This window comes from Mustela nivalis, assembly GCF_964662115.1.
Source record: "Mustela nivalis genome assembly, chromosome: X".
In the NCBI taxonomy this organism is placed as follows: Eukaryota; Metazoa; Chordata; class Mammalia; order Carnivora; family Mustelidae; genus Mustela; species Mustela nivalis.
Window position 1 is genome coordinate 108,673,471 of NC_139040.1, and position 27,146 is coordinate 108,700,616.

At 39.0% G+C, this 27,146-nt stretch overlaps 1 protein-coding gene across 1 annotated transcript in view; it reads right to left on the bottom strand.

Annotated features, from left to right (window-relative positions):
* IL1RAPL1 (interleukin 1 receptor accessory protein like 1) overlaps nucleotides 1-27,146 on the bottom strand; it is a 1,316,605-nt gene that overhangs the window by 24,378 nt on the left and 1,265,081 nt on the right. Inside the window, exon 9 of the mRNA XM_082716862.1 lies at nucleotides 907-1,050. Coding sequence (XP_082572988.1) covers nucleotides 907-1,050 — 144 coding nt within the window. The remainder of the gene's footprint in view (nucleotides 1-906; nucleotides 1,051-27,146) is intronic.

The window sequence follows — 27,146 nt, forward strand, 5'->3', positions numbered from 1 at the left end:
GCTTAGTGCAGCAGCAGCAATCATGAAAAAGAAATGTATACGTATGATCAAGAAACTGTTACCATCTGGACTGTGTGTAGGAGTTTGCACATGCTTCCTCTACTGCAAATTTACCTATGTACAGATCACTCTCGAATAACCAAAACGGAAAAAAAAAAAAAAAGAAAACCTTAAGTTCTCGAATGGGTAGTTCATGGACCTCCATTTTAAGAACCCCCAAATTCCTCTTAGAGTGCGCACAGAGTCAAGACTGACCAGAAGGGGCAGATCTTTATTATGATTTCCATGAAAACAACATTTACTCGTCCAGTTCAAGGAAAAACAGTAGATGTATTCGTATGAAAACAATGTGCTTGGGCACTGTATTATCTGTTGGTCCACACTTGGAATAAAAATCCGTCTGTCTAAGTATAGTGATATAAACAGGCTTGGAAAGACTGCTATGAATTCTAAAATACTCAGCACAGTTTATTAGAGCTGGTCAGTCTAAGCAAGGGACAAACTGAGATTCACTTCAAACCGCGGGGCTAGGGAACACAATTAAAAGAGGGCCGACTCACCTATAGAAAAGTAAAGCCGGCCTTTCACTACTGATTACAAGGTGAGAGAAAAGGAACACTCTGATAGTTGCAATCAGCATTTGTAATTCCCAAGTGCTACTTGGCAGCGGATTCTAAAAAGGGTAGGTATTGCTTTACAATTGTCAGAGGAAATTACCTATTGGCTCCAAAGCATCACACGCACAGTTCTGTGTAAAAGATGAATTTACAACCACTGAACATGGAAAGATGGTAAGAGCTGCGGCCAGTAGTAAGGCAGGGAATTTTCTTGCCCCTCAATAAAACAAAGGCAGAAAACAAATAAGAATATTGAGACAGAACGTTAAAAAGAGGGAACTTCTCTTACCTCCATCCAGCTCCTCAGCCCCAAAATGATTCCTGTAGAAGAGCATAATTTCTATCTTGTAACACTTGTAGATGGTCACCAAGCAAACAAGAAGCAGAAGGATAGCACCAAGGCCTCCAGCAAGTTCAACTGTGTACATTAGCTCTAGGGGAAAAAAATCACAGAAGGGAATTAGATCATATTCACATCCCACACCACAAATTCAACTTGATTTCACAGTTTTGTGGATGACACCAGATGTAGGTAATGGATTAACACAACCCCTTCCCTTTCTGCAAGAGAATTTGACCTTCCTAGCTCTGTTTCCTTGGTAACCAGATAAGGTGGTTTGTGGTAACTGTGTTGCTAAGCGACATTGCTTATGGTAAAAATGGTAGATTGCAACTGGACTGAAGGAATTATAAAATACCTGTTTGGAAACTATGATTCTGAGCTTGCCTGAGTATAGTAACTCCTATAAGCATGTCCCTTGTGGGAATCCTACAAACTAGGCTTGAGGATATGAGGAGTTTAAGCTGGGACAGTTCCTGAATCTTGATACTTTCCACCGGAGCTGTCACTGAGGGGATAGGGCTGGGGCGGGGCGGTGAGGGGGGTGGCGCTGTAAAGGTTCAAAAACGCAGTTCCTGAAGGGCGGTGTGGACTGTTTAATAGCCGTTGGGTGAACCCCCTGAGGATTACAGTCCACTGCCTCCTGCCAGGAACAATGACTCCCGTTTCTACCTCTGAATAGTGACCCCAGGGTGGCTGGCCTATCACAGTACTGGAGGCTGAACACTTGGGCTTCAATAGCTGGACCCCTAGTGGATATCACACCCGGCTACATCTGTAGCATTTTCCTTTCCTAAGCAGTTTAGACATTTTTTTTTCATTTGTTTAGCCACCCCTCTACTAAATAGGTTGCTACATTTTATCCAAAAGAGGGATTTTTCTGGCCACTCACTGTATACAAGTTCTGTTTTTCCTATTGAATATCCATATTACATTAAAAATCATCAGGCACTTCTGGGGATAAAACATTTACTTTTTTCCTCCTTTAGAACTCATAGACATTGTGACAAAATCAAAGCTACTGGTTTTTAAACATTAAGTCAGAACTGGGGCGCCTGGGTGGCTTAGTCCGTTAAGCATCTGCCCTCAGTGCAGGTCATGATCCCATGGTCCTGGGATTGAGTCCTGCATTGGGCTCCCTGCTCAGTGGGGAGCCTGCTTCTCCCTCTGCCTCTCCCCCAGTTTGTGCTCAATCTCTCCCTGTCAAACAAAATAAATTAAATCTTCAAAATAAAAGAAAATAAACATTAAGTGAGCATGCACAGATTAAAATTTTTTTTTTTTTTAGAGAGAGCAAGAGCACGAGTGTGAGCGTGGAGGGAGAAGGAGAAAGAGAATCTCAAGCAGACTCCGTGCTCTGAGATCACAACTTGAGTCAAAGCCAAGAGTCCCTTGTTCAACTGACTGCGCCAGCCAAGCACCCCAGAATGCAGATTTTGAAGTTCACCTTAAGAGCCTATATATGCCTGCTGTCTTCTTGATCATGAAAACTGAAAACTTTAAAATAATCTATGGTTTTTCAATAACAACTACTGTTGTGTTAAAAGATCACTCCTGAGATCTCAAAAATGGGGTGAAATCATCATGGTATGATGCAGTATCAGTGACAAGTAATTTGAAAAGCATGGACATTATTGCCTCATTAGAACATTTGGTGTTTGTGCGTGGGTGTGTGTGTGTGTGTGTTTCCGTGTGATGTCACTTTTCCCGTGATAATTGTAGAGCAAAATTCAGCCATATTTTTCATTGTCTAGTACTTCATTTTTAATTCAACAGTTTTGGGGTTTTCTTGGTTTCAAAAAACATATATAACTACTGTTTAGTCAAGTGTATTTTATGCTCTTATTAAAATTAAATGGGAAATAGAAGAAAATCTTACATGCTTGGATTTTATGAATTTAAAAAAGAAAAATAAAATGAGTTATTAAATCTTTAAGAGTCTAAGAGAATTAATATGGAAAGTAAAATACAGAAAAGTACCTTCTGGAAATTTTCACATTTTGTATTAATAAATATCATATAGCATTTAACCGTTGAAACTTGTGAGGGCCTACACAAGATAGTATTACAAAAGTTCCAGGAATGAAATACAAGAAGCTCCTCAATATAATATTTTCCCATTCCTATGTGAATAGAAAGGATAAGTGGGTAGATAATTCTGTAAGATGCACTGGGCCGGGTTCTCTCAGCGTAAGAGTTAACTCCACCACACAGAGAAAACTGCGTAAAACTTATACCCATAGGCTAGTTTATACACCAAAATAATCTGATTTAAATTATACTGGATGTGGGGTGCCTAGGTGGCTCAGTTGTTAAGGGGCTGCTTTTGGTTCAGGTCATGATCCCAGGGTCCTGGGATGCAGCCTAGCATCAGGCTCCCAGCTCCACTGAAAGCCTACTTCTCCCTCTCCCACTCCCCCTGCTTGTGTTCCCTCTCTTGCTGTGTTTTTATTTATTTATTTATTTAAAATTATGATAGATAACTAAAGAAATAATACTGGACATGATGGGAGAGATAAACATCTGGACTGTGGTTTCTTTGCAGAGTCATTGGTTTTTCTAATTTAATGCATTGAACCCTTGCAATTTATTACCCTAAAGTTTCTTGCATGAGAAAAGAATTGGGGAAAAATGGACACTGCTTAATTTGTGCTCTTAAATGTTGTTAGTGGCAGAGCTCAATCATACCACTATAGTAGACAAATTGGGGTATTTTCTGATGAGGTTAACTATGAATCTACCTTATGACTAGCAACTGCATTCCTAAGTATTTATGCAAGGAAATAGAAGCAGATGTCCACAAGAAGACTTGCTCAAGAATGTTCAAAGTAGTCTTATTCACAGTAGCCACAACTGAAAACAACACGAATGTTCATTAACAGGAGATACTGAGCAAACTGCTGTATGTCCATATGACAGAATACACTCAGCAATAAAAAGAATAAACACTGGTGGGGGGCACCTGGGTGGCTCAGTGGGTTAAGCCTCTGCCTTTGGCTCAGGTCATGATCCCAGGGTTCCCAGATTGAGCCCCACCTGGGGCTCTCTGCTCAGCAGGGAGCCTGCTTTCCCACACCCCTCTCTGCCTGCCTCTCTGCCTGCTTGTGATCTCTATCTGTGAAATAAATAAATAAAATCTTAAAAAAAATAAAAGAATAAACTACTGGGGTGCCTCTGTGGCTTGGTTTGTTGGGCAGCTGCCTTCAGCTGTGGTCATGATCCCAGGGTCCTGGGATCAAGTCCCATGTCAGGCTCCTTGCTCAGTGGGGAGCCTGCTTCTCCCTCTCCCTCTTCCTGCTACTCTGTCTGCTTGTGCTCTCTCTTTGTCAAATAAATAAATAAAATTTAAAAATAGTAAACTACTGATATAAGCAACATGCATGAATCTCACAAAATTATGTTAGGTGAAGGAAGCCAGACACAAAGTAATGTCTTCTGTATAATTCTGTCTAAATGAAGTACAAAAACAGGCCGAAATAAACCATAGTGGTAGAAATCACAAAATGGATGTTTTGTGGATGAGTGATGGGAAAACTTACTGGAAAGGGGCAAGAGGAAACTTGCTGGGGTGAAAGAAATATTCTGTATCTTTTTCAGGTATGGATATACAAGTATATACATTGTCAAAACTCAACAAGCTGAATACTTATCATTTATGCATTTCACCTTATGTTAATCACACTTTAATTCTTTAAAATTTGAATTTAAAAAAATAGCCGCTATAAAATCTAACTCGAGGCTTCTGTGGGTAGAAGCTGCAAAGAAAGCTGGATTCAGGACAGCTCGTCTACTGCAGATACCTCCCCAGGCTGGGAATGGTTCTATGTTGGCTCCAAGCACGCCCCTGGATTCTGGAGACATGGCACCCGGCCTAGACAAGCATCCTTTCCGTGCCCATATCTAGTGGAAAAGCTTTTGAACCAATCCAAAACTGTGCCCAAGACATAATCCTATTAATGTAATAAGCTGAATTCTCATTTTCTTCAGATGGCATTTATAAGACTGTTCTCTATACATTTTTTTAAATTAAACACTGAATATGCAAAAGTTAGAGAAAAATGATATAAAAGTAAGTTCTTCTTATATTTAGAGAAGTCATTGCCCAAATGTGAATCATTCCTATTGCTAGAAGTCATGAGCCACTCAAATAATTATACACACTACCTCAAATACACTATAGAGTAGGCCAATCAATAGTACTGTCTGAAATATAATGAGACAGCGGGGTTGATGTAGCTTAGCAATTAGAGAAATAGTCTAGTGTCACATGAATATATCCTTCAAGGTACAAACATATGGAAAGCTATATATACCTAGACTATGGGCAATAAGCAAGAATAAGTCTTCCTGAGCCACGGGTTAGTCATTTACTAATAAGATGGAAACCAAGACTGGGTCCAAAGAAATGGCATTTTCAAGGAGCTAATTTATCCTGAGATCCAGAGAGTATCTCAAATTTCCCCCAGATACTTCTACAATATTACAGGTATTCTTAGAGTGTTCTTGGAAGTGAGAAAAGAAATGTCTTTTATCACAGTCCACATACCAGTACCTGCTCCACAGTTACTACATTACTTCTATGCAAGAGTAAGTTATGTGCCTTCATATTAGAAATGTGGGAGGTTAAAAAATTTCCCATGTAAGTTTTTCTCATTGGTTTATAGACCATGTGTAAGCTCTCCCAAAGAAAATGGTGTACTAGATTTAGTTTCCACATTCTTTTGCTCGAAGCTGGACAAATTCATTAATATGAGTGCTATCTGTTACTGCTTATACATTGGGTCAGGACAAAATTACTAGGGGTTAAATTCTGTTACACTTAAAAGAAATGATTCCAGTCCCACTGATGTATTTTATCTTTACATTACAATGTGAAAGGTGTTGCCCCAGCAAATGTCATTTTCTCTTTGAAATGGGATCTGCTTTTCAGCTCAAGTTCAGGTTGCCTGGAGTGACAGCATTTAAAAAATAAAAAGATTCCATTTCAGCACAATTCAGCATCAGAAGATGGAACGAGATAGTGCAGACCTTTTAAAAATCTGGTTAGCCTTTGTGTTATTTGGTTAAAATGATAGACTCTACCCCCTTTAAGGGACTGAGACTGAATATTGAAAATTGTAAAGCAAAATCGCTCAGCAAAACCCAAGGGAAATTGGCATTTGGTTAAACACAACAAATGAACAAGTGCCAAAGAGTTACATTTAAGGGCACCAGCAGTTATTTAGTCACCGCAATTAACAATAGTCTTTGGAAGCTCCAGTTTGGGCTAAGGGAAAACACATTGATTATTGCTGCGGTAGTAGACTGCTTTTGGAATAAATTGCTTCAATTTAAAACTAGATTTGCTACAAGCATTTTGAGCAATGACTACAATTTTTTCTTATCAAGACAGTTGGACCAAGCAACCCTTTAAAAGAAACAGCTAATTAAAATAAAGCGCGTGCCATCTCTTAGTATATTGGATTACATTGCAAATAATAAATGCATTTGGTTTACACTAATCTTGCTGCAATTACCTACTGTAGTTTGGGGTCCTATTTTTTTCTACCGGCCTGTACCTGGCCTTATTGTTGGAAAACTTTTTCTGCTAGATGTCTTTGAAGAAGTAAAGATGTTAGCAAAGTAAATCTTCACTAGGAGTTTTCATTTTGTTTCCCTATATGTATTTCTATACATAATCTTGTTTCAAATAGAACTGAAGATTTCAGGTGACTTTTTCTTATTTGGTTCAGCCTAAAATTGCCTCATTCATTATATAAAGTCCTTTGAAATGCTCTGCCCTGATTTATATGCAGTAAAGTGCAACTTTGTGGGGGAAATGCATGATAGACAATCTAATGATCCCAGTTTATTCATTAGCCTCACAAAGTACATTTCTCCTTCTCTCATTGTGTTATAAAGAGCTAAACTTTATAAGGATTTATCCATCCACATAAATTCATATGCATATTTATTTCTCTGGAGCGGTATAACTTATTTGTTCCTGGCAGGAGGATAATTATGCTCAGCCTACAAAGATATTCAACTCAATTCTACAATACATCAATGCAATTTAGAAGCAGTTATATATATATATATTTTTTTTTTGGTAACACATTAAGAAGTGAAATTGCTATTCATATAATAGCAAGAAAACGTTTTGGGAAGGTATAAACTAGTATGTAAAGATAGCAGCTTTGCTTTTGCAAAAGTGCTTTCTGGAACAAGGCAGGATATACAAAATAATAATATAATAATGATAACAATAATAATAAAAAGGAAAATGAAAATGCTCTCTGAATGTAGCAGCTTGATTTGTGCATCCAAACATCTGGGCAAAAGATTACCTTCAAAGTGGTATATTTTGTCATTTCGAAAGAGGCTTTCAGCAAAAGTATCGAATTAACTTTTACTTCTGCCAGTCAAGAATGCCAATATGGTCCGTGGCTAGGACCCATCATTAGGGTTTTAGTTAGCCTCAGCTCCCAGAAGCCATAGGAACTGAAGAGCTACATGTTAACAAGCTGTTAAAATTTTAAAAATAAAATGAAAGTCTAGAGGAAAAAATACATCATTCTTTCCATAGTTAGCTAGAGCCTACCCTTAAAACGTGCTTTTCTTCTTCCCAACCAGATAAGAAGGTTACTAAATTTGGTTTTGCTTTCTCCCATGAAGTGAAAGGAATATTCATAAGTGGTATGTAATAAAAGACAAGGTAAGATGAACAATGGCAGTAATCAAAAAAACATGATTCCACGCATTCATGTTAACAAACAAATACATTAAAAGGAAAGGTCTTCCTTAGCCAGAGCAGAAAGATGCCACTTGGTAAAAATAGAAGAAATGACAGAATTAGAAATCACCATGTTACAGCCATCCTAATAATAATTGATTCAGGTAAGAATTATCAACAGATGTTAAAATTATTGGGTGAAAGATCGATGTGGCAGGATATTCACACTGTTTTAAAGTACCTCCCCACTAATTATTTATTAAGGACTGAAGTAACAATGGACACCATTTCAAGGAAGTAACCGAAATTAACATCACCAGTAATGGGACAAATCGATATCATGCACCTCCTGATGGGATGCATGAACAAAGCACTATATCATTTATGTAGTATTCCAGCCAGAAACAGGTCAATACCCAAAAAAGGAGGACATATCAGGCAAACGCAAACCAAGAGACACTGTATAAAAAAAATAAAATCTGGCTTCTACTTTTTAGAAACGTCCAAGTCATTGTAGGGATCAAGAGCAGTTCCTTGGGCGTGAAGATGATTTTGAGTTAAAAGCAATCCACACCCAGCAGATGTGGTAAAAGCTCTTTGGGTTCTGCAACTGCCTAAATTTACATTGGAAAGGAAAGCCTGCCCAGGAAGAGAGTATTAACAGATCTTCACCTAAGAAAATTCTTTGCATAACAGGGCAATCTTTGTTTTTTAAACCCCTTTGTTTTCCAAACTTTGTTTCCCAAGCTCCTCCCCTTAGCGGCTCAGGAGGGTCAGATAAACCTCCTATTGCCGGACTGTGGATTCCTCCTACTAAATTCGACATTCTCCCGTTAATCTGTCTCATGCTTAGTTACAAGGACCTTGATGCGCAGAGAAAATTTCTTCCCAGCACCGTGAAAGACAGAGAAAGGCTGAGGAACTATTCCAGGTTTAAGGACAGTAGGAAGACTTGACAACTAAATGTAATCCTGGATGGGAAATACAGTATTAGGGGTTATTAATGGGATGACCTTTTAAAAGTGAATATAGGGGCGCCTGGGTGGCTCAGTGGGTTAAGCCACTGCCTTCAGCTCAGGTCACGATCTCAGGGTCCTGGAATCAAGCCCCATATCGGGCTCTTTGCTCAGCAGGGATCCTGCTTCCCTTTCTCTGCCTGCCTCTCTGCCTACTTGTGATCTTCCTCTGTCAAATAAATAAATAAAATCTTAAAAAAATTAAAAGAAATAAAATAAAAGTGAATATAGATGGTATATTAGATAATAGCATTCTACCATTTCCAGTTTTTGTGAATTTAATAAATATACTCTAGATAGGTAAGGAAACATCCCTGTTTTCAGAGGATTCACACCGAAAAGTTTAGCCATTGATGTCTGCAATTTACTCTCACACAACATCAATAATATGTTATGTGCTTGTATACATGGTGTCGTTCTATCTTTTTATTTACCTACCCACATTGAGACAGGTAAGGCAAGTGTGGCAAAATGTTAATAATTGGTCAATCTAGTTGAAGAGGATGTATAGAAATTTACTGTACTATTCTTGCATTATTTTCTGTAACGTCTCCAGGTTTCTTTTCAAAATAAAAAGTTAAAAAATGAAAGACAAGTCAAATGATAAGATCGTATTATTGCAAGTGCTATTGTAATTAGGGTGTGCTTTGTGTTGATTAGTCTTGACTTAAAATTTTATTATTTACAGTCATTCTGATGTAATCTGTCTAAAACCTTCAGGGTAATCTTCCAAAAACATGCTGTCCTTGCCTTGGAATTTTCTTCAGTAATTGTTAGCCGATCTACAATGCTAATGGAAGAAAGTCCAAAACCCTTATGTTGGCATTCACGGTCCTTCACTTCTTTAATTGAAGAAGCTAATTAACCTCTAGCCAGAATCATCTCTCCAATGTGAATTGAACTTGACATGTGTTTTCCCAATTCTAGACTGACGTAGAACTTCCCATTTTCATTTATCAAAACCCTACCAGGACTGTGAGGCAAGGCTACGACCCACACTTTCAATGAAGCTTTTCCAAAAGTGATTCATTTCATCAGAAAATGTACTTTCTGTAGCTTTCTTGGTAACTTACTACATTGCATTATGTCATTTACTTTTGTTTATGATTTTACATTATAGACAATTTTTCACCTTAAGACCTTTGCTGTGGCTGTTCCCTCTGACTGGAATATTTCTCCTCCAGATTACTGTATGCTTCCCTCTTTGCTGCTTTGTCTTTGCTCATATCACCTTCTCAATTTGGTCTGCCAAGCACTCATTTCTTTTTTTTTTTTAAGATTTTATTTATTTATTTGACAGAGAGAGATCACAAGTAGGCAGAGAGGCAGGCAGAGAGAGAGGAGGAAGCAGGCTCCTTGCTGAGCAGAGAGCCCGATGCGGGGCTCGATCCCAGGAGCCTGGGATCATGACCTGAGCCGAAGGAAGAGGCTTTAACCCACTGAGCCACGCAGGCGCCCCAGCAAGCACTCATTCCAAATCACAAACTTGTGGCTGCACTTGGCATCCATTTTTCTTTCTTTCTTTCTTTCTTTCTTTCTTTCTTTCTTTCTTTCTTTCTTTCTTTCTTTTTTTTTTGTTACAGCATTACATATGATATAACATAGTATTTAATTTGCTTATTAAATAAACAATGTATCATTGTTTATTATCTGTCTCCCACTGGAATTTAAATTCCATCAAGATTAGTGGACTTTTTGGGTCTATCTTGTCCATATTTTTTATTGATCTATCTCAAGTGCCTTGGAAACTATTAAACACATAGTAGGTGCTCTATGAATAGCTGTTGAATAGATCAATGGCTGGATGATTAAGAATAAGCTCAATTTTCTAATAAGAAGTTAGTTTTGTATGCATTCCCACTCTAAAACTCCCAGAATATCTCTGTAAGTCATCCTCCCAGCCAGCCAACGTGTCATGAGGTTTAAGCAACTGATGAGGTTTAATTATTAATATGCAGTCTGTTAATTTGGTAATAAAACATCATTTTATAGAAAATGGTCAACTTAACTCTACAAATATAGAAATGTTCTCTCATTCATAAATCAAATGACTATATAGTCTAGTATAGACTTACAGAACTAGGAAACTTTGTATCCATTTGGCATTTAGAAATCAATCATCTATTGTTTACATCTTTGGTAATGCTATTCAGTTTTTTCTTTTCACTTGATGAGGGAGCAGAAGGCAAGCTGAAGACAAAGCATAAGCTGACATCCTGCAACCTCCCCCTTCCCCCCCACTCCTGGGTGGGACATATGTGATATTCCTCCAAGAAGCTGCCAACTATCTTAACGTTATTGCTTTACTACACAGAAAAACAACTTTAACTTGACAATGGCAAGGACTCTGGTATCTTGTAGGTCCTCTTTAGCATATGAAAGTTCTTTTATTATTTTTAAAATTTTTTGTTCTTTCTTTTTATTTTTTTAAAAAGATTTTATTTATTTATTTGGGAGAGAGAATGAGAGAGAGAGAGAGAGAGAATGAGAAGAGGGAGGGTCAGAGGGAGAAGCAGACTCTGCCAAGTAGGGAACGCAATGCAGGACTCGATCTGGGAACTGAAGGACCATGACCCAAACTTAATGCACTGAGCCACCCAGGCGCCCAAAAGTTCTTTTAAAAACCTCCCTTTTTCCTTATCTCCTCCAACCCCACCGTATATAATCAACTGCTCCTTATAACCCTAGTGCAGCACTTTTTCCCAAAGGTCCTGTCCCCATGCTTTAATAAAACCACCTTTTTGCACCGAAGACATCTCCAGAATTCTTTCTCGGCTGTTGACTCCAGAACCCACCCCAACAAACCTCACCTATATTCCAAAAACCACATCATATCCCCCCTTAAATGTACTGGGTGTAGTACTTAGAGTTCTAGCAATAAAATGATGAATAAAACAAGCTTCCTACCTTAAAGGAATTCATGTCTAGTTGCAGAGTCTGGCATGTAAGTGGATTATTTAATGACACAGTAATGAAAGCCAATGTCTATTGTGCACTTAAGTTTCACTCTTATGTAAAAGAAATGGTTTACTCTAAGTATCATGACCACAGGTCAGGTGAGCAACTCACTCAGGGTGTTTGTGTTTCTACTAGAAGATTTTAGGGCTAGGGATCGGACACTGTGGCACAATCTGGGACGGTGCCTGCAAAGATTTTTGGGAAGTGGTTTGGTACGAAGTACAGAGAAAGCAAATGTATGGCGTGATGGATGGTGGTAGTCAACTAACTGTTCTGGTTTCTCAGTTAGGACATGTTGTTTGCTTACTTTTTTTTCTTTGTGAAGCAACTAGCTGCACCTTGTCAATAAGTATTTGCTTGAAGGATTTGTGCTATCAATTAAATGAGGCTTCTCAAAATTAGGTCAGAAAAATAGGACCTCCTTCCTGCAAAACTGACATATTGTCCAAAAGCACAATGTGGCATCACTAACACAGACAGCTTTATTGCTGAAAACATTTCCCCGTTGGATTATGAAAGCAGTGTTTGAAATCGGTCTCTCTAAAGACCATAAGGTAGAATGTACCCAGAACAATTACGTATTTGTACACACATACAAATATACAAACCATTTGGATGGGGACTCCTTCATCTTAGGTCTCATAAGATTGAATATGATGAGGAGAAACCAGACAATGAAGGAAGAGACTCTGCTCTAATGAAGAGCAAAATGGGCCTCAGGTGACCAGCTTAGAAGACTGGGCTACTGTTTATCAAGGTGTCAAATTTCACAAAAGCCTAAAAGAAAATCTCTTAGAAGAAAGAGTATTTGCTTTCCCTCTACTAGGAATTTCTTTCTCAACATGTCATACAAATAGACAGGCACAGATGGAATGTTAGAAAACGTCTCTTGAGAGAAAACTGTCACTGAAGGTGGCATTGCCATTTTACTCCTTTTTGTGAAGGGCTGCAGTGTTTATCCTGAAAGCAATCCTCCACCAGAGGATATACTGTCACAGTTAGAACAGTTTGGTCTTCCACTGGGAATGCTTTGGATTGGCCAAAGAACCAGACATCTGCACTGCTTAGATAACCAAAGGAAGGAGCCATGTTTTCTACAGAAACACTGAACCATTCTAAAAAAATTATGATTTGTAGTATATTTGACTGTTGGAGATTGATTTATAAAATATTGCATATATGTAAGAACTGATTGCATTGCAATACACAAAATGTGATGGTTTGATCAACTTCTGAGTTTTATGTTATTTATCACAATTTTCTCCCTTTAGGGTTTTAATATATTTCTTAATTATTGAAAGCATTAGAATAAAATGTGTTGGGCAAAAGCTGTTCCTTGATTCCTCTCATGAGACAAGTTTCACTCAAAATCTTGGTTATTCCACAGAGCTAGAGACTATTAAGGCAAAAACAACAATCAAACCATATGCTGGGTTATTTCTCTTAAAGGAAGTAACAGAAAATTCCATTTCTTATCTCTCTTGAATCTTTTTGATAGCTCTCTGCTTCCTGAAAACATAAGAGTGCTAAGACAAATAGTGGTAAGTTTGCCTTCCTTTCTCATTTCGTAAACAGAGAGTGTCAAGAATTTAACACTTGTTTACATCTTTTTCTTCTCTCATTAATACTCTCCAAAGAAATAGGCATGGTTTGGGAACTACTGGTAGCAGGATCTAGCATTCCTTGTTTCCTCCAAAGGGAACGGTGAACAGCTGCTTAAACCACTGACAAAGTTGAGAATAAAGTGGGTGGTTTGTATAGTTTAGTGGCCTGAGTAGTTGGGAGATAGAAAGGGCCTGTCCTTAGGAAAGCATTCTCTTCTACCAAAATGGCAATAACATGGACCTGCTTCACAAAGACCAAGGCAGTATCTTACAATCTTGCTCTATGTATTGATTTTTGGTGCATGAAAACCAGCAGTGGTTTGAGAAAAAAAATGTAGAAGTAAAGGTGTCCCCCCAAACGTAACATTTTCTAATACAGACAGATAAAACGGGAGTGAGAGAGTACATCAAAGCAAATAGGTTTTAATATACTTTTAAAATGTGTAAATAACTTGGTGTGATAGCAAAAAGATGAATGATAGGTATCCTATAAGCATGTTAAAATTTGTCCGTGACTGTACCAAAACAGATTTTTTTTCTCTTTTTATTTTCTGACTCTATGAAACATGCTCAGTGTGAAGACTTTGAAAATCATATAAGAATAATGAGAAGAAATGAAAGGTCACATGGGATCATACCACCCTGAGATAACCACTACTACTACTTCAGTTGAAAAAATTTATATGGGTCTTTTTCAAGTGTATTAGGTTTTCACATAACTGAAACATCTAAATGCTAATACTCCAAAGCAGCTTATATTTTGACTTTTACTCTAGACAGTTTAGAATGGAGTTGTCCAAGGTGGTTTATGATCTGTGTTCTACTAAGAGTCTTCATAGTAAACTCTTTTTTCATTTTTTAAAAAGATTTTATTTATTTGAAAGAAAAATATTTTATTTATTTGACAGATAGAGATTACAAGTAGGCAGAGAGAGAGATGAGGAAGCAGGCTCCCTGCCAAGCAGAGAGCCCGACGCAGGGATCGATCCCAGGAGCCTGAGATCATGACCTGAGCCAAAGGCAGAGGCTCAACCCACTGAGCCACCCAGGTGCCCCTGAATGACAAACTCTTAAGCCCAATTTTTTATTCACATAACTATTTATTCAACTATATTTTATAGATGCCCAGTTCAGCAAGGCAAGCCTGGCAAGAATTATTTAACAATACCATGGAGCTTTTCTTTATATAAATAATATTTTGGGCAGCAGTTTATAAATATTCAGTCAACAGTAGGTTAAAACACAGTCCCATAGGGGTGCCTGGGTGGCTCAGTGGGTTAAAGCCTCTGCCTTCGGCTCAGGTCATGATCTCAGGGTCCTGGGATCAAGCCCCGCATTGGGCTCTCTGCTCAGCAGGAAGCCTGCTTCCCTTCCTCTCTCTTGCCTGCATCTCTGTCTGCTTGTCATCTCTGTCAAATAAATAAATAAAATCCTTAAAAAAAAAAAAAGAAAACACAGTCCCATAGTAGAGAATATTTGGATTTGAAATTTCATTTACTCTAATTGCACTCTTCTAAAGATGAGAAAACTAAAACTGGTATGTCAATAGTTGACAGATGAAAATATATTTGGATAGTACCAATTTTTATGTGACTACTGAGTTGCCACTGATAGCAGTCTACACAAGAAGATAACCAATATGGAATTTTTTTATTGTGATATCTTTAAAGTAGTCCATTAAGCTATTTTCAATACTGACATATTCAAATAATATACACAAAATTGGTTCATCTGGGGAGAATTAGAAGTGTACTTCTAATTAACACAAGAGGAAGAGAGCATGCCACTGCATAATATGCCACATTGGCATGTGGATTATTTTGAGCTGAAGGCCATCAAGACCCAACAAACTCAGGAAAAAATTCTACCCCTCCCTTAACTGTCTAAAAGAATTTGAAATAGGGGGCCTAGCTCAGAAAGAGAGCTATTAGCAGAGATAATTTTTTCTTAAACTTTTTTTTTTAAAGATTTTATTTATTTATTTGACAGACAGAGATCACAAGTAGGCAGAGAGGCAGGCAGAGAGAAAGGAGGAAGCAGGCTCCCTGTGGAGCAGAGAGCCCGATGTGGGGCTCGATCCCAGGACCCTGAGATCATGACCTGAGCCTGAAGGCAGAGGCTTTAACCCACTGAGCCACCCAGACGCCCTTCTTAAACTTTTTTGGAAAGAGTTTTCATTTATTTATTTTTGAGAGAGAAAGAGAAAGAGAGAGAGAGAGTTAGTTGATGTGGAGCTTGCTCCCAGGGCCCAGAGACCATTATCTGAACTGAAGGCAGATGCTTAATGGACTGAGCCACCCAGGTGCCTCTAGAGAGAACTTTTTAACTGGAAGACTTAATAGGCATGACATGGCAAAGATCTGACTACCAAATATCAGCGCTTCTTCTCTCCCTGTGACCTGCCCTCCTCCCCCTTTGAGGTCCCAAGCCTGTATAGCATTCCTTAGCTCAGGATGGACAAAAGCTTCAAGCGACTGACTTTGGGTCTCATGCTTTTATGGGGCTATTATATGCACAAATTATTTTTCTCCTTTTAGCCCATTTTACATCAATTTAATTATTAGACCTGCCAGAGAACCTAGAAAGGAAGAGGGGAAATTTTTCTGATAGCAAAGCAGTTGTGAGTCATTACTCTGAAACTATGGGATGATACGAGTTTTTAAGTCATCTTCACTTTATATGACATACTAGAATTAGAATTCAAAACTGATTTAAGTGAGGCAATTGATGTGTCATTATTTTAGGCTTTGATAATAGCCTCTTCCATTTTAGTTTCCATGAATTTGGGAACCATTACTGGTCAGTACTCTGTACTGCAGCTGCATATCTTACCGAATTGTCATTTCTATTTTGCAGTTACAGGAACTTGTCATCTAAAGATACGAGTCAACTTCACAAACACTTAAAACTTTGAAAACATCCCTACAAAGACCAACCACTTAATTTCACTCTCAAGATTTGCAAAATGAGGTACAGTGACTCAAAACTCAGAGATTCTATAAAATCTGACAAATTGGCTAGTATATGCCATCAGCCCTACCCAGGGTTTTATATGTTCTTACAAGATTCCCACACAGGGGCTTAAGGGCAAGTAGTTTACAAACCATAAAAATGAAGAATAATGACACAAAGAGATGTGCTTTAGGTCACATACAAGTAAAGAGTCATAACTAAAACATTCTCAAGGAAGAGTGTTTCTTCATCACAGTTTACAATTTCTTTTCAGTAAACACTCATTCATACATTTCAATTCATGGTAATGATTCTTGGGTGGTTTAAAAAATGGTCTTTTTGTGCTTTCTTAAATATATCACTGGATTTTTTTGTTGGAAGTGAAGTCACCTTGGCATGAACATGATTTTGAGTTAAAAGCGTCCAAACCCAGCAGATTCAGGAAAAGATCTTTACCTCCCCCTCAGCTTGGTGCTGGTACCAGAGATTCCTCTTTAAGAAGTTTCTCTGTATAACTGGGCAACCTGTGTTTTCTAAACATCTCCTTTTACCTTGCTGCTAAAGGCCTTTCTTTCCTTTGTATCCTCTGACCCCCATCCTTCTCTTTAGCACATATAAATGTCATGTTGCTTCGCTGTCTTTGGAATTTCCATGTCTGTGTGGATTCCCCATATGTAGGCTATTAAATATTAAATTTGATTTTCTTTTATTAATCTGTCTCATGTCACTTTGATTGTTAGTCCAACTAGGACCTTAAAGGGTAGAGGAAATTCTTCTTCCTTAAAATAGCATTCAAATATCCATTTCTAATTTAGAGAGAAATCAACCTCCAGATACATTAATCTTCATAGAATACACACTAAAAATAGTGTATTTGCCCTAAAAGTAGAGACAAACAGCTAACGTATTTCTTATAGATGGTAAATGTAGTTCTTAACACTAAAATCTAATAAAAGTTTCCATTGTAATTTATTGGAAATCAACACATTTTTTCCTATTATATGACCTGAGAAAGTAGTTAGCATTTTCTATATGTCGTGTCTAATTTCTCACTTTACTGACCTGGTTGTCAAAGTTCGATATACAGGAATTGCTTATTAAAAGTTAAACCTTGCATTTTATAACCCAGTTTTGCCATTTCTCAACTGAGCGCAGGAATTCACAGCTATAACAATGCCCGGCTATCTCCCTCTTCCCAGCAGTGTTGCTTTTATTCCCCAGGATGGTGGCAGACATTCCTCTGGCAGCAGTGACTTAACTACTGAAGACAGCTAGCCTAGTACTTTGCCGATGCCTGGCATTTAATACATATTTGGTGAATGGGCATGATTTGTTCCTTCATATGGATCGTCTACAGTCTGCTGTAGAGTGAGATTTTGATCAGGATATGCAACATTGTCCTATCAAGGTAATTCTGGGAAAGAAGGGAGTGGTGTGTTGGTGGGTGGTAGTTGTGAAAATGTTATCCCTATTGTGATCTCTGATCACATATGTGAGATAGTGCTCTGTGTGTGTGTGTGTGTGCGCGTGTGCTAGATGATACTGTGGGCTTCTTGGGAATACCCTCAACGGAATTATTATTTTTTAAGCTGGCTGTTTGTGTGTCCTGTAAAAATTTTCTAACACAAAGATCTGCATTCTAGTGTATTACCCCTGCTCTGATCATAGGTTTACTTGTGATTTATAACTTCTGTTAGAAGATAGAGACAGGCCTGTTAAAATGAATCGAACTTTTGAACATGTAGGTACAGTTTACCCAGGTTGCATTACTGAGTTTTGTCTCTGTTTTGCAGTCCCTATCATTGACCAATCATATGTGGAGGTTCAATTCTTCTACTATGTCTGGCCTTCCTTACTACACATAATTGAGATTTAGCTGAATACAAGTGTTCAAAACAGGAAATTAGTGGTATTAATGCCCATCACATATCTTGTTCCTTCTTGGTAATTGTTATTTGCATAGACTGAGCACTGTATATAGCCTATTTGCACAGGCTGAAATACATATATATATATATATCCATATACATGTTTTTGAGACACATTCCTAAGTGGATTTCCTTTTTTAAAGAAGGGCTATATAAGAATTCTATCCAACAGTGACGGCCCTCCTGATTTAAGAGGTTAATTATTTAATACTCAAAGAGAGTGCCCTCTTAGACATCTCTCTGAGTAGCAAATGTGTTTTATAAAGCACAATTTCATTGAATACGTGAGGCAAGTAACCTCATTAAGGGTAGAGTGTGAGGGCAATGCACTAATGTTCAAATAGGTTCAAAGGTTTTGACCATGTAAGAAGAATGAGACAATTAGTTGGATTTAATCCCACTGACTGGCTATATTCCATTTTCATTTCTCTCTCATGGAAACAGTGAACTCAAGAGAGAGCTAGTTGCTGTTCACCTATTAAAAGCTACCAAGTTTATTAGAGGATCTATTGTCTAGGCAAAGACCTCGGTATGCAGTCCACAGACCAGCAGCATCAATATCAATAAGGCACTTGTTTGAAATTCAAACCTTGAGTTCACCCTGGACTAATGAATTCCAATCATTTTTTAACAAACTCCCTAGGTGATTTGTTTGCACTGTAAAGCCTGCAATTGTCAGCAAGCCTTTTTGCTCAACTGTCGACCCCAAAAGTTAAAGCCTAAAATAGACAAGACTGCTTGAGTCTGGCTTTACTGATGCCCTTTGTCCTTCTTTCTTTTTTTTTTTTTCCAAAGAGATTTGTTTATTTATTTGAGAGAGAGAGAGAGAGAGCGAGAGAGAGAGGAGCACGCACGTGTCCTGTGCCTACTGTGTGTGTCAGGGCGGGGAGGGGCAGAGGAAAAGAGAGAATCCTAAGCAGACTCCCTGTGAGCACGGAGCCCAATGCAAGGCTGAGTCTCCTAATCCTGAGATCATGACCTGAGCAGAAATCAAGAGTCAGACGCTCAACCGACTGAGCCACCTGGGCGCCGCAGCCTGTTGTTCTCATTATCAAACTTAACAGAGGCAATGATGAAGGTATTTTCCAATGATTGGAACATTGCAACCACCACACCAGAAAAGCCCTGAGAGCAAAGAAATGCAGGGAAGACCACAAACAAGAAGTCCTCTCCCCTGCCCATGATCATGGGGTGAACACATACGGAACCCCACCTATGATCATGTACTCTCTGCCTGCTTTCTTGTATACACCCCCACCCCCAAATTCTCCCTATAAAACTCTAGGTGTCCATCTTGCTGGTGGATAAGTCATTTGTTCAGGCTTGAGCCTGCCACCTCCCTCAACTGCCAGTACCTGAAATACATTTCTCCCTTTCTTTTTTCCTAAACCTTATCTCTTGAGTTACTTGCCATGAGTTTATCCGAGTTTGTTCCACAACAGTGTTGGCAAACTCAGCTGGGATCTATGCTTTCAATTGGTCCAGCCCCCTTGGGATTCCCCAGGATGGAACAGTTGGCCTGGGCACTGTCCCAGGGCTCACACATTCATTTCCTGAGTCAGTGGCTATGATAGATCAATTAATAACACAATAACAAAAAAAAAATGATTGTGAAGCCCTGTCTACAGACTTCTAGTTGACTCTCCAAGAGTGGAAACAGAAGGAACCTAATTTTGTGAATTGCAATGACGTAAGAAACACCCAACTGTTAGCTAGGATGCAATAGGAAGTCACTCAAATAAGAGAGCTAAAAGCTATTAGCCGAAGGGAGGAAAGGGGACAAAAGCAGGGAAGAAGTGTGTTTTGTTTTGTAAGGAGACACCCAATTAGATGTTTCACCTGATAATGCCTTGCCAGGTGTGTGTCCCCTGATGGCCCCTTATGTGAGCCAGTCTGAGCCAGACTCGAGCTGGGGACGTTTGCAGAAGCCCCTCTAAGTGGCCCTGAAGTTAACTGTAGCTCATTAAAATACTAAGATCTCCCTTTATGGGCAGTTTTTGGCCATTTTTTTGAACTTCAAACATACACTATATGCTCTATCATGTTGACATGCTAGGTATGCACAATTGAACCAAAGAGTGCCTATGGAAGCCTCCTGCCCCCATCCCCTAATACACCAAATAAAAGCTTTCTGTACTAACTCCTCCAGGAAGACAGTGCTTTGAGAGCTATCACCCTGTCTCTTGTAACAAGTAATAAAAAGTTGTTCAATTGTGCATACCTAGCATGTCAACATGATAGTGCATATAGTGTATGTTTGAAGTTCAAAAAAATGCTTTTCTTTCCTAACAAAGACGCTGCTTGGATAGTTTAGTTCACACTGAAGCAAACTGAATGACCAAAATGACTAAAAGGCAAAACTATGCTCATCAGGAAAACCAGGGATCAAGAGACTTTTGAAAAAAATATTCCAGGGTTAAGGCAAAGATAAGTTGAATTTAACCTCACTTTCATCATATACTTTACATCTAAGGAAAATAGCTCAAAAGGTTGGTTTTCATGCCTGTAATTCTGGTGGCAGTCAAACAACCTTGTTGAAATGTCCATATCATGAAACTCAAAGGTACAAAATTACTAGTATCAGACAATTTGTGCTCCTGGGGTAATAGCCACCGAGAGTATTTTTTGTTTTGCCATTAGTTTTCAAGAAAAAAAAAGGAAAGAATTGAGGTCAGCTGTTTAGAAGTCTTTCACAGATGAGGAGCAGAGAAGCAAGAAAAATGTTACAGGCTAGGAAACATTTTGACTGCAAAATGTCAGATATTATCCAAGGAGAGAATTTGTTAAACTTGGGGACTCTGATTTGGAGATGCTATGGCAACAAAATTAAAATTCCTTAATATTTGGGCATTGCACAGGTAATAAAAGGACTAGAACATACACCCCCAAACATGCTTTTTTTGGGCATATGGATTATTTTAAGCTTATTATTATTATTATTTAAATGTATTTATTTTTAAATATTTTAAAAAGATTTTATTTATTTATTCGAGAGAGAAAGTGTGAGAACATGAGCAAGGAGGGGAGGGAGAAGCAGCGTCCCTACGAGCAGGACCCTGGGATCAAGACCTGAGCTGAAGGCAGATGCTTAACCAACGGAGCCACCCAGGCACCCCAGAGGCTATTATTATTTTTTAAAATTTTTAGAAGATTTTATTTATTTATTTGTCAGAGAGAGAGAGAGGGCAAGAGCACAAGCAGGGAGAGTGGCAGGCAGAGGGAGAAACAGGCTCCCTATTCATCAAGGAGCCTGATGCAGGACTCATCCTAGGACCCTAGGATCATGACCTGAGCAGAAGGCAGATGCTTAACTGACTGAGACACTCAGGCACCCCAAGAGGCTGGCTGTTTTTAAGAATCTGCAGACATAGGAATAATTTTGAAAACCAAGAAGTTACCCTTTTGTGAGAGATATTTACATTTATAAGGGAAATCTCCATTTGTAAGGGTGTCTCCCTTTCTTAACCTGGAAGAGCCCAGGACTCTAAGTCTCTGAAAACTCTTACCAATGGAGAAAGCAACAACTTAAATCTGTGTAACAACCACACGCTTGATTACTGTGTTTCTCCTGGAAATCTCCCATAACTGGTTCTCCCACCCCAGTGTCTTCTTTCGTCTGTAGCTGGAGATGGTATTTAGGGTCGTTGCTTAGGCCATTTCAGGCAGTTACATCAATTTTTCTGGTTATCTCCCTGGCATACAGGAGGGTATGCAAGTTATTAAACTTGTTGGTTTTTTCCCATTAATCCGGTTTGTTATTACAGGGAGATCTCAGCCAAGAACCTAGAAGGGTAAAGGGAACATTTTTTTTTTCCTCCCGAGAGCAATAACTCAATAATGGTGGCACTTTAGTGAATGCCTGTTCAGTTTTTAATGAGTCATTGTCTTTCTAGAGAGATGCTACCACATAGAGAGGTAGGAGGTTTTGCTATCTGGGCAGTTTGGCTTCTCCATATTTTGAAGTCAGTGATCAAAGATGTCAGATATTGAGCCTGAGAGAGGCTTAAACAGTTCTGTGATCTTATATCTCTCCGTAAATAAATACACTAGATAAATACTAGTAAGGATAGGGGCATATACTCCCAAAATGATTCATTACAAAAAGGGATAAGGAGTCCACTAGGTCTAATTCATCTGGCTGTTTTTTTTTTTTTTTTTAAGATTTCTTTTTAGTGTATGTAGTCATCAGAGAGAGAGACACAGCGAGAGAGGGAACACCAGCAGGGGGAGTGGGAGAGGGAGAAGCAGGCTTGTGCTGAGCAGGGAGCCAGCTGCAGGGCTCGATCCCAGGACCCTGGGATCATGATCTAAGCTAAAGGCAGAAGCTTAATGACTGAGCCACCCAGGCACCCATCATCCAGCTTCAAAATAATGCATCCTAAATGATGTACACGTTAATTACATTACTAAAGATATTCTGGGGACTAGGGAGTTTATTGAGTAAGTCTAATTTCTATTGATTACATTTTCTGGAGGGAGAAAGTGTGTGTATGTGCAAGAAATAAAATGGGTTTGAGAGGGAAAAGAGAAAACCTAGATGTTTATCATTATTAACTAGTGCTGGTCTCTGAGATAGATACTTTGCTAGTTCCCAAACTACTTCATGATGAATGGATTGCCATATTATTGTAATCAATATATCTAAACATAACCATTCAGAACAGGATTGTTAACGAATATGCCCTTAATGTGACAGTTTCAAAGCTAAGCATTCCCTAGAAGCGCAATTCTATGTTAGGGATGCTTAATATCAATGCAATTTAAAAAGTAGATGGTGGCATTTCAAATTATATTGGTTTTTATTTCCTGTTCATTTAATTTTATGAGTGCCAGACACATAGTAGGTTCTTAATGATTATCATTAAATGCATGGATAAATGAATAAAGTCTCTTTTAGGACAGCATATTCAAAGTAAAGTAAATCTATCGTAAGGTAAAATATGGAATCAATAGCACTGGAGCTAAAGCTGGCCATTTTATTTTTATTTTTATTTTTAAAGATTTTATTGATTTTTTTTAAAGATTTTATTTATTTATTTATTTATTTATTTGACAGAGAGAAATCACAAGTAGATGGAGAGGCAGACAGAGAGAGACAGAGGGAAGCAGGCTCCCCGCTGGGCAGAGAGCCCGATGCGGGACTCGATTCCAGTACCCTGAGATCATGACCTGAGCCGAAGGCAGCGGCTTAAACCACTGAGCCACCCAGGTGCCCCAAGCTGGCCATTTTAAATACAAGATAAATTAGACTTAAAAATGAGATTTACAGGGGGCGCCTGGGTGGGTCAGTGGGTTAAGCCGCTGCCTTCGGCTCAGGTCATGATCTCAGGGTCCTGGGATCGAGTCCCACATCGGGCTCTCTGCTCAGCGGGGAGCCTGCTTCCTCCTCTCTCTCTCTGCCTACTTGGGATCTCTCTCTGTCAAATAAATAAATAAATAAAATCTAAAAAAAAAAAAAAAAAATGAGATTTACAGGGGCACCTGGGTGGCTCAGTGGGTTAAGCCTCTGCCTTTGACTCAGGTCAAGATCCTGGGATCAAGCCCCGCATGCAGGCTCTCTCGGGAGCCTGCTTCCCCCTCCTTCTCTGTCTGCCTCTCTGCCTACTTGTGATCTCTGTCAAATAAATAAATAAATAAATCTTTAGAAAAATGAGATTTGCAGGAGTTTAATTTTTTTTAATTTTAAGATTTTATTTACTTATTTGACAGAGAAAAAGTGTGTTTGAGAGGGAACACAAACAGGGGGAGTGGGAGAGGGAGAAGCAGGCTTCCAACTTAGCAGGGAGCCCAATGCAGGGCTCAATCCCAGGACCCTGGAATCATGACCCCAGCCGAAGGCAGATGCCCAATGTCTGCGCTGCCCAGGCATCCCCAGATTTGCAGGAGTTTTTAATAGAACACATTTATTATTGCCTCCTAAATTACCCAGAATATCATGTAGCTGGAGCAGAGAAATGTAATGGCTGCTAACATTTACTGGGTGATAAATATGTGTCAGACAAGGCGATACATATTGACACTAATTTAGTTTACTTAATCTTCATAGCTATTCTATCTGGTAGTTACTATTATTATTCCCATTTTATAGAAGAGATTGAGGGTCATAGAGATGAGGTGATTTGCTCAAGAGAGTGGGACAGGACACTTGGTTCCTGGACCTGTTTTGGAAAATATAAGCAGGACTATAGTTGGTATTAGTTGTAATTGTTAACTTAGCTCCACATTCTGTTTTGTTCCATACTCAATTATGTTTTATGCACCTCTTTTTTTTTTAAGATTTTATTTATTTATTTGACAGATAGAGATCACAAGTAGGCAGAGAGGCAGGCAGAGAGAGAGGAGGAAGCAGGCTCCCTGCTGAGCAGAGAGCCTGATGCGGGGCTCAATCCAAGGACCCTGGGATCATGACCTGAGCAGAGGCTTTAACCCACTGAGCCACCCAGGCGCCTCTTTTATGCACCTCTTAACCTCATACATGATCAATGATTCATTTTGCCTTTTTTATCCCCATTCTTTGATTGTGGAAATCTAATGTGGAATGGATGGCAACATTTATTTTGAGGTATCTGATCATAGCAGGTCCCAAATAGTGCCTCCCTGTCTGGAAGAATGCTGTCCCTTGGTTCAACAGGGCGAGGCAGCTTTGGGAATGATCCTGGCCTTCTTGATAGGCTCTCCTTCTGGTAATAAAGTTTTCTTCACTTCAAAATCAGTGTCTCAGACATTCACTTACTGCACAAACTACTTTAAATTTGGTAACAATAACACAGTCAGTACAAAGAGAGTTGGGTTTTGAATACACAGCATTGCTACAGAGTCCACACCCTTAACCATTAAGCTGCTTTGGTCCAGATAGTAAACATGTGCACCCTGGGAGGCCATCCAGAGTGAGAGTCTGGACAAAACACACAGTGAGGAAGAAATTTAGGTCTGCCTGATGGTTTTGCGAGTGGCGGTCCTGAGGCTAGAGCACATTGCTGCTGGGTATTGATCTGAAGACAGGGAAAACATAAAAAATGGAGGGAACAGGAAAGGTCAGGATTTTGGAGGGAAACTGAAGGTGAAAGTCAGTGTTGGATACATGCCAAGTCAGGCAGCAGAGAAACCTCAGCAAAAGCAAGGGTAAAAGATTCAGAGACGGAAACATGAAATTCAATGACATATGGGCAACAGTGGGAATGAGAAATAACACAGAAGTGAACGTGCTACCTCTGTGCTTTCGTTCTTTTCCAAGCAAGCTTCTCAGGTCAGGCACTAGAGTGAGGACTGTAAGCACCATGACCCTTGCGGGTTCATTTTGTATTTCCCGTTCACCACATAATCTAGTTCTCTGTAGGAGTATGTGAAATATATCTATGTTGCATATCTGACATGATCTTAACTATCCAAATCCGTTTCCTGGCTGCAGAAACCAACAATTTTGAAAAAATATATATATATATATTTCATATATATATATATTTTATTTTTTTTTTTGGACAGACAGATCACAAGCCGTCAGAGAGGCTGGCGCGGGTGGGGGTGGGGGGGAAGCAGGCTCCCTGCTGAGCAGAGAGCTCAATGCAGGGCTCAATACCCATCCCAGGGCCCTGGGTTCATGACCTGGGCCGAAGGCAGAGTCTTTAACCCACTGAGCCACCCAGGGGCCCCAATTTTCAATATTTTCATAGAAACTTTTTTCTTTTTTTAGAGACTTTATGTTTTTTAAGGTTAGGTTTGTTTGTTTTTTAAGATAAAAGCCTGGGGAAAAAAAAAGATAAAACCCTGGTCCAGAATCCAGCCTAATTCAATCCTAGCTGAATCACTGTATTATCCTCACAGCATTGAGGAAGACTCATTTAATACAAGTGAGTGATAGCTCAAAGAATCCATAAGAAGGGTAGCAGGTTTCGCCATCCCAAAATATGTCACTTGGGCTTGAGGATTATTTTGAGTTAAGGGCAATCAAGACATAGCTGACTCAAGAAAAACTTCTAGGTCTCCCTTAACTACCTAAATGAATTTAGATAGGGGGCCTGGCCCAGAAAGAAATCTATTACTTGAGATAACTTTACATCTGAAAGTCCTGACTATTCGATAGAACAAACCACTAATTACTCAACATGGGCTCTTTCTATTGCCTTGTGAATGGCCCACCTCTCCTTTGAAGCCCTAAGCCCCTTTGCCATTCCTCAGCTCAGGACAGCTTTTAAGCCTCAACTGCCTTACTTGTCTTTGGATCTCATATCTCTGGGACTCCCATATGTATGAAATTAAATTTTGTTTTTCTCCTGTTAATCTGTCTTATGTCAATTTAATTATTAGACCAGCCACAGAACCTAGAAAGGAAGAAAGAAAAGGTTTTCTACCCTGACACATAACACCCATTGGAAGGCTCGGACATCATTTTTATTACATCAATGATACTGAGTAAAAGGTTAACAGTAGAGGAAAAAATGCTTAAGAAACTTGCACAAAGGTGTGTCCTGGCAAGTTTACTTGTCAGAAGACCTGATGATTCTGGTTTGCAAGGTCTGTATGCATCAAATACTTTAACATAGGTCTTTTGGGAGGTTTTAAAAATGAAAGACTTTGAAGGCCTGTAAGGTAAGTTAAGGGATTTATGAATAAATGGCAGGAAATTATGAATACTGACATCTTCTAGTTCCTTCTCTGAGCTTTAGTCTTCTGAGTGACACAACAATTCATCTGATAATTACATAATTGCTACCATGACAATAACTTGACTCTTTCAGGAACACTGTGATCAAAGACCACAACTAGAAGCCTACCATGCGTTGTGTCTTGACCTTCTGAACCTCACAGGGCTGGGGAGCTTGCTGTTATCCCACCTGTTAACCAAAGTCCTTTCTTTTTTCCCAAGATGATCAGGATAGACCATTTCGCATGATTATAAGCATCTCAAGGGCAGGAGATTGCATGCCTTGCTTTTTTTGTGAGTTGATGACTCACTCTTTTCCCAAGGCTCTCTTTGAAGGAAGGCACACATTAACTTTATTTTTATTATTTTTTTTAGATT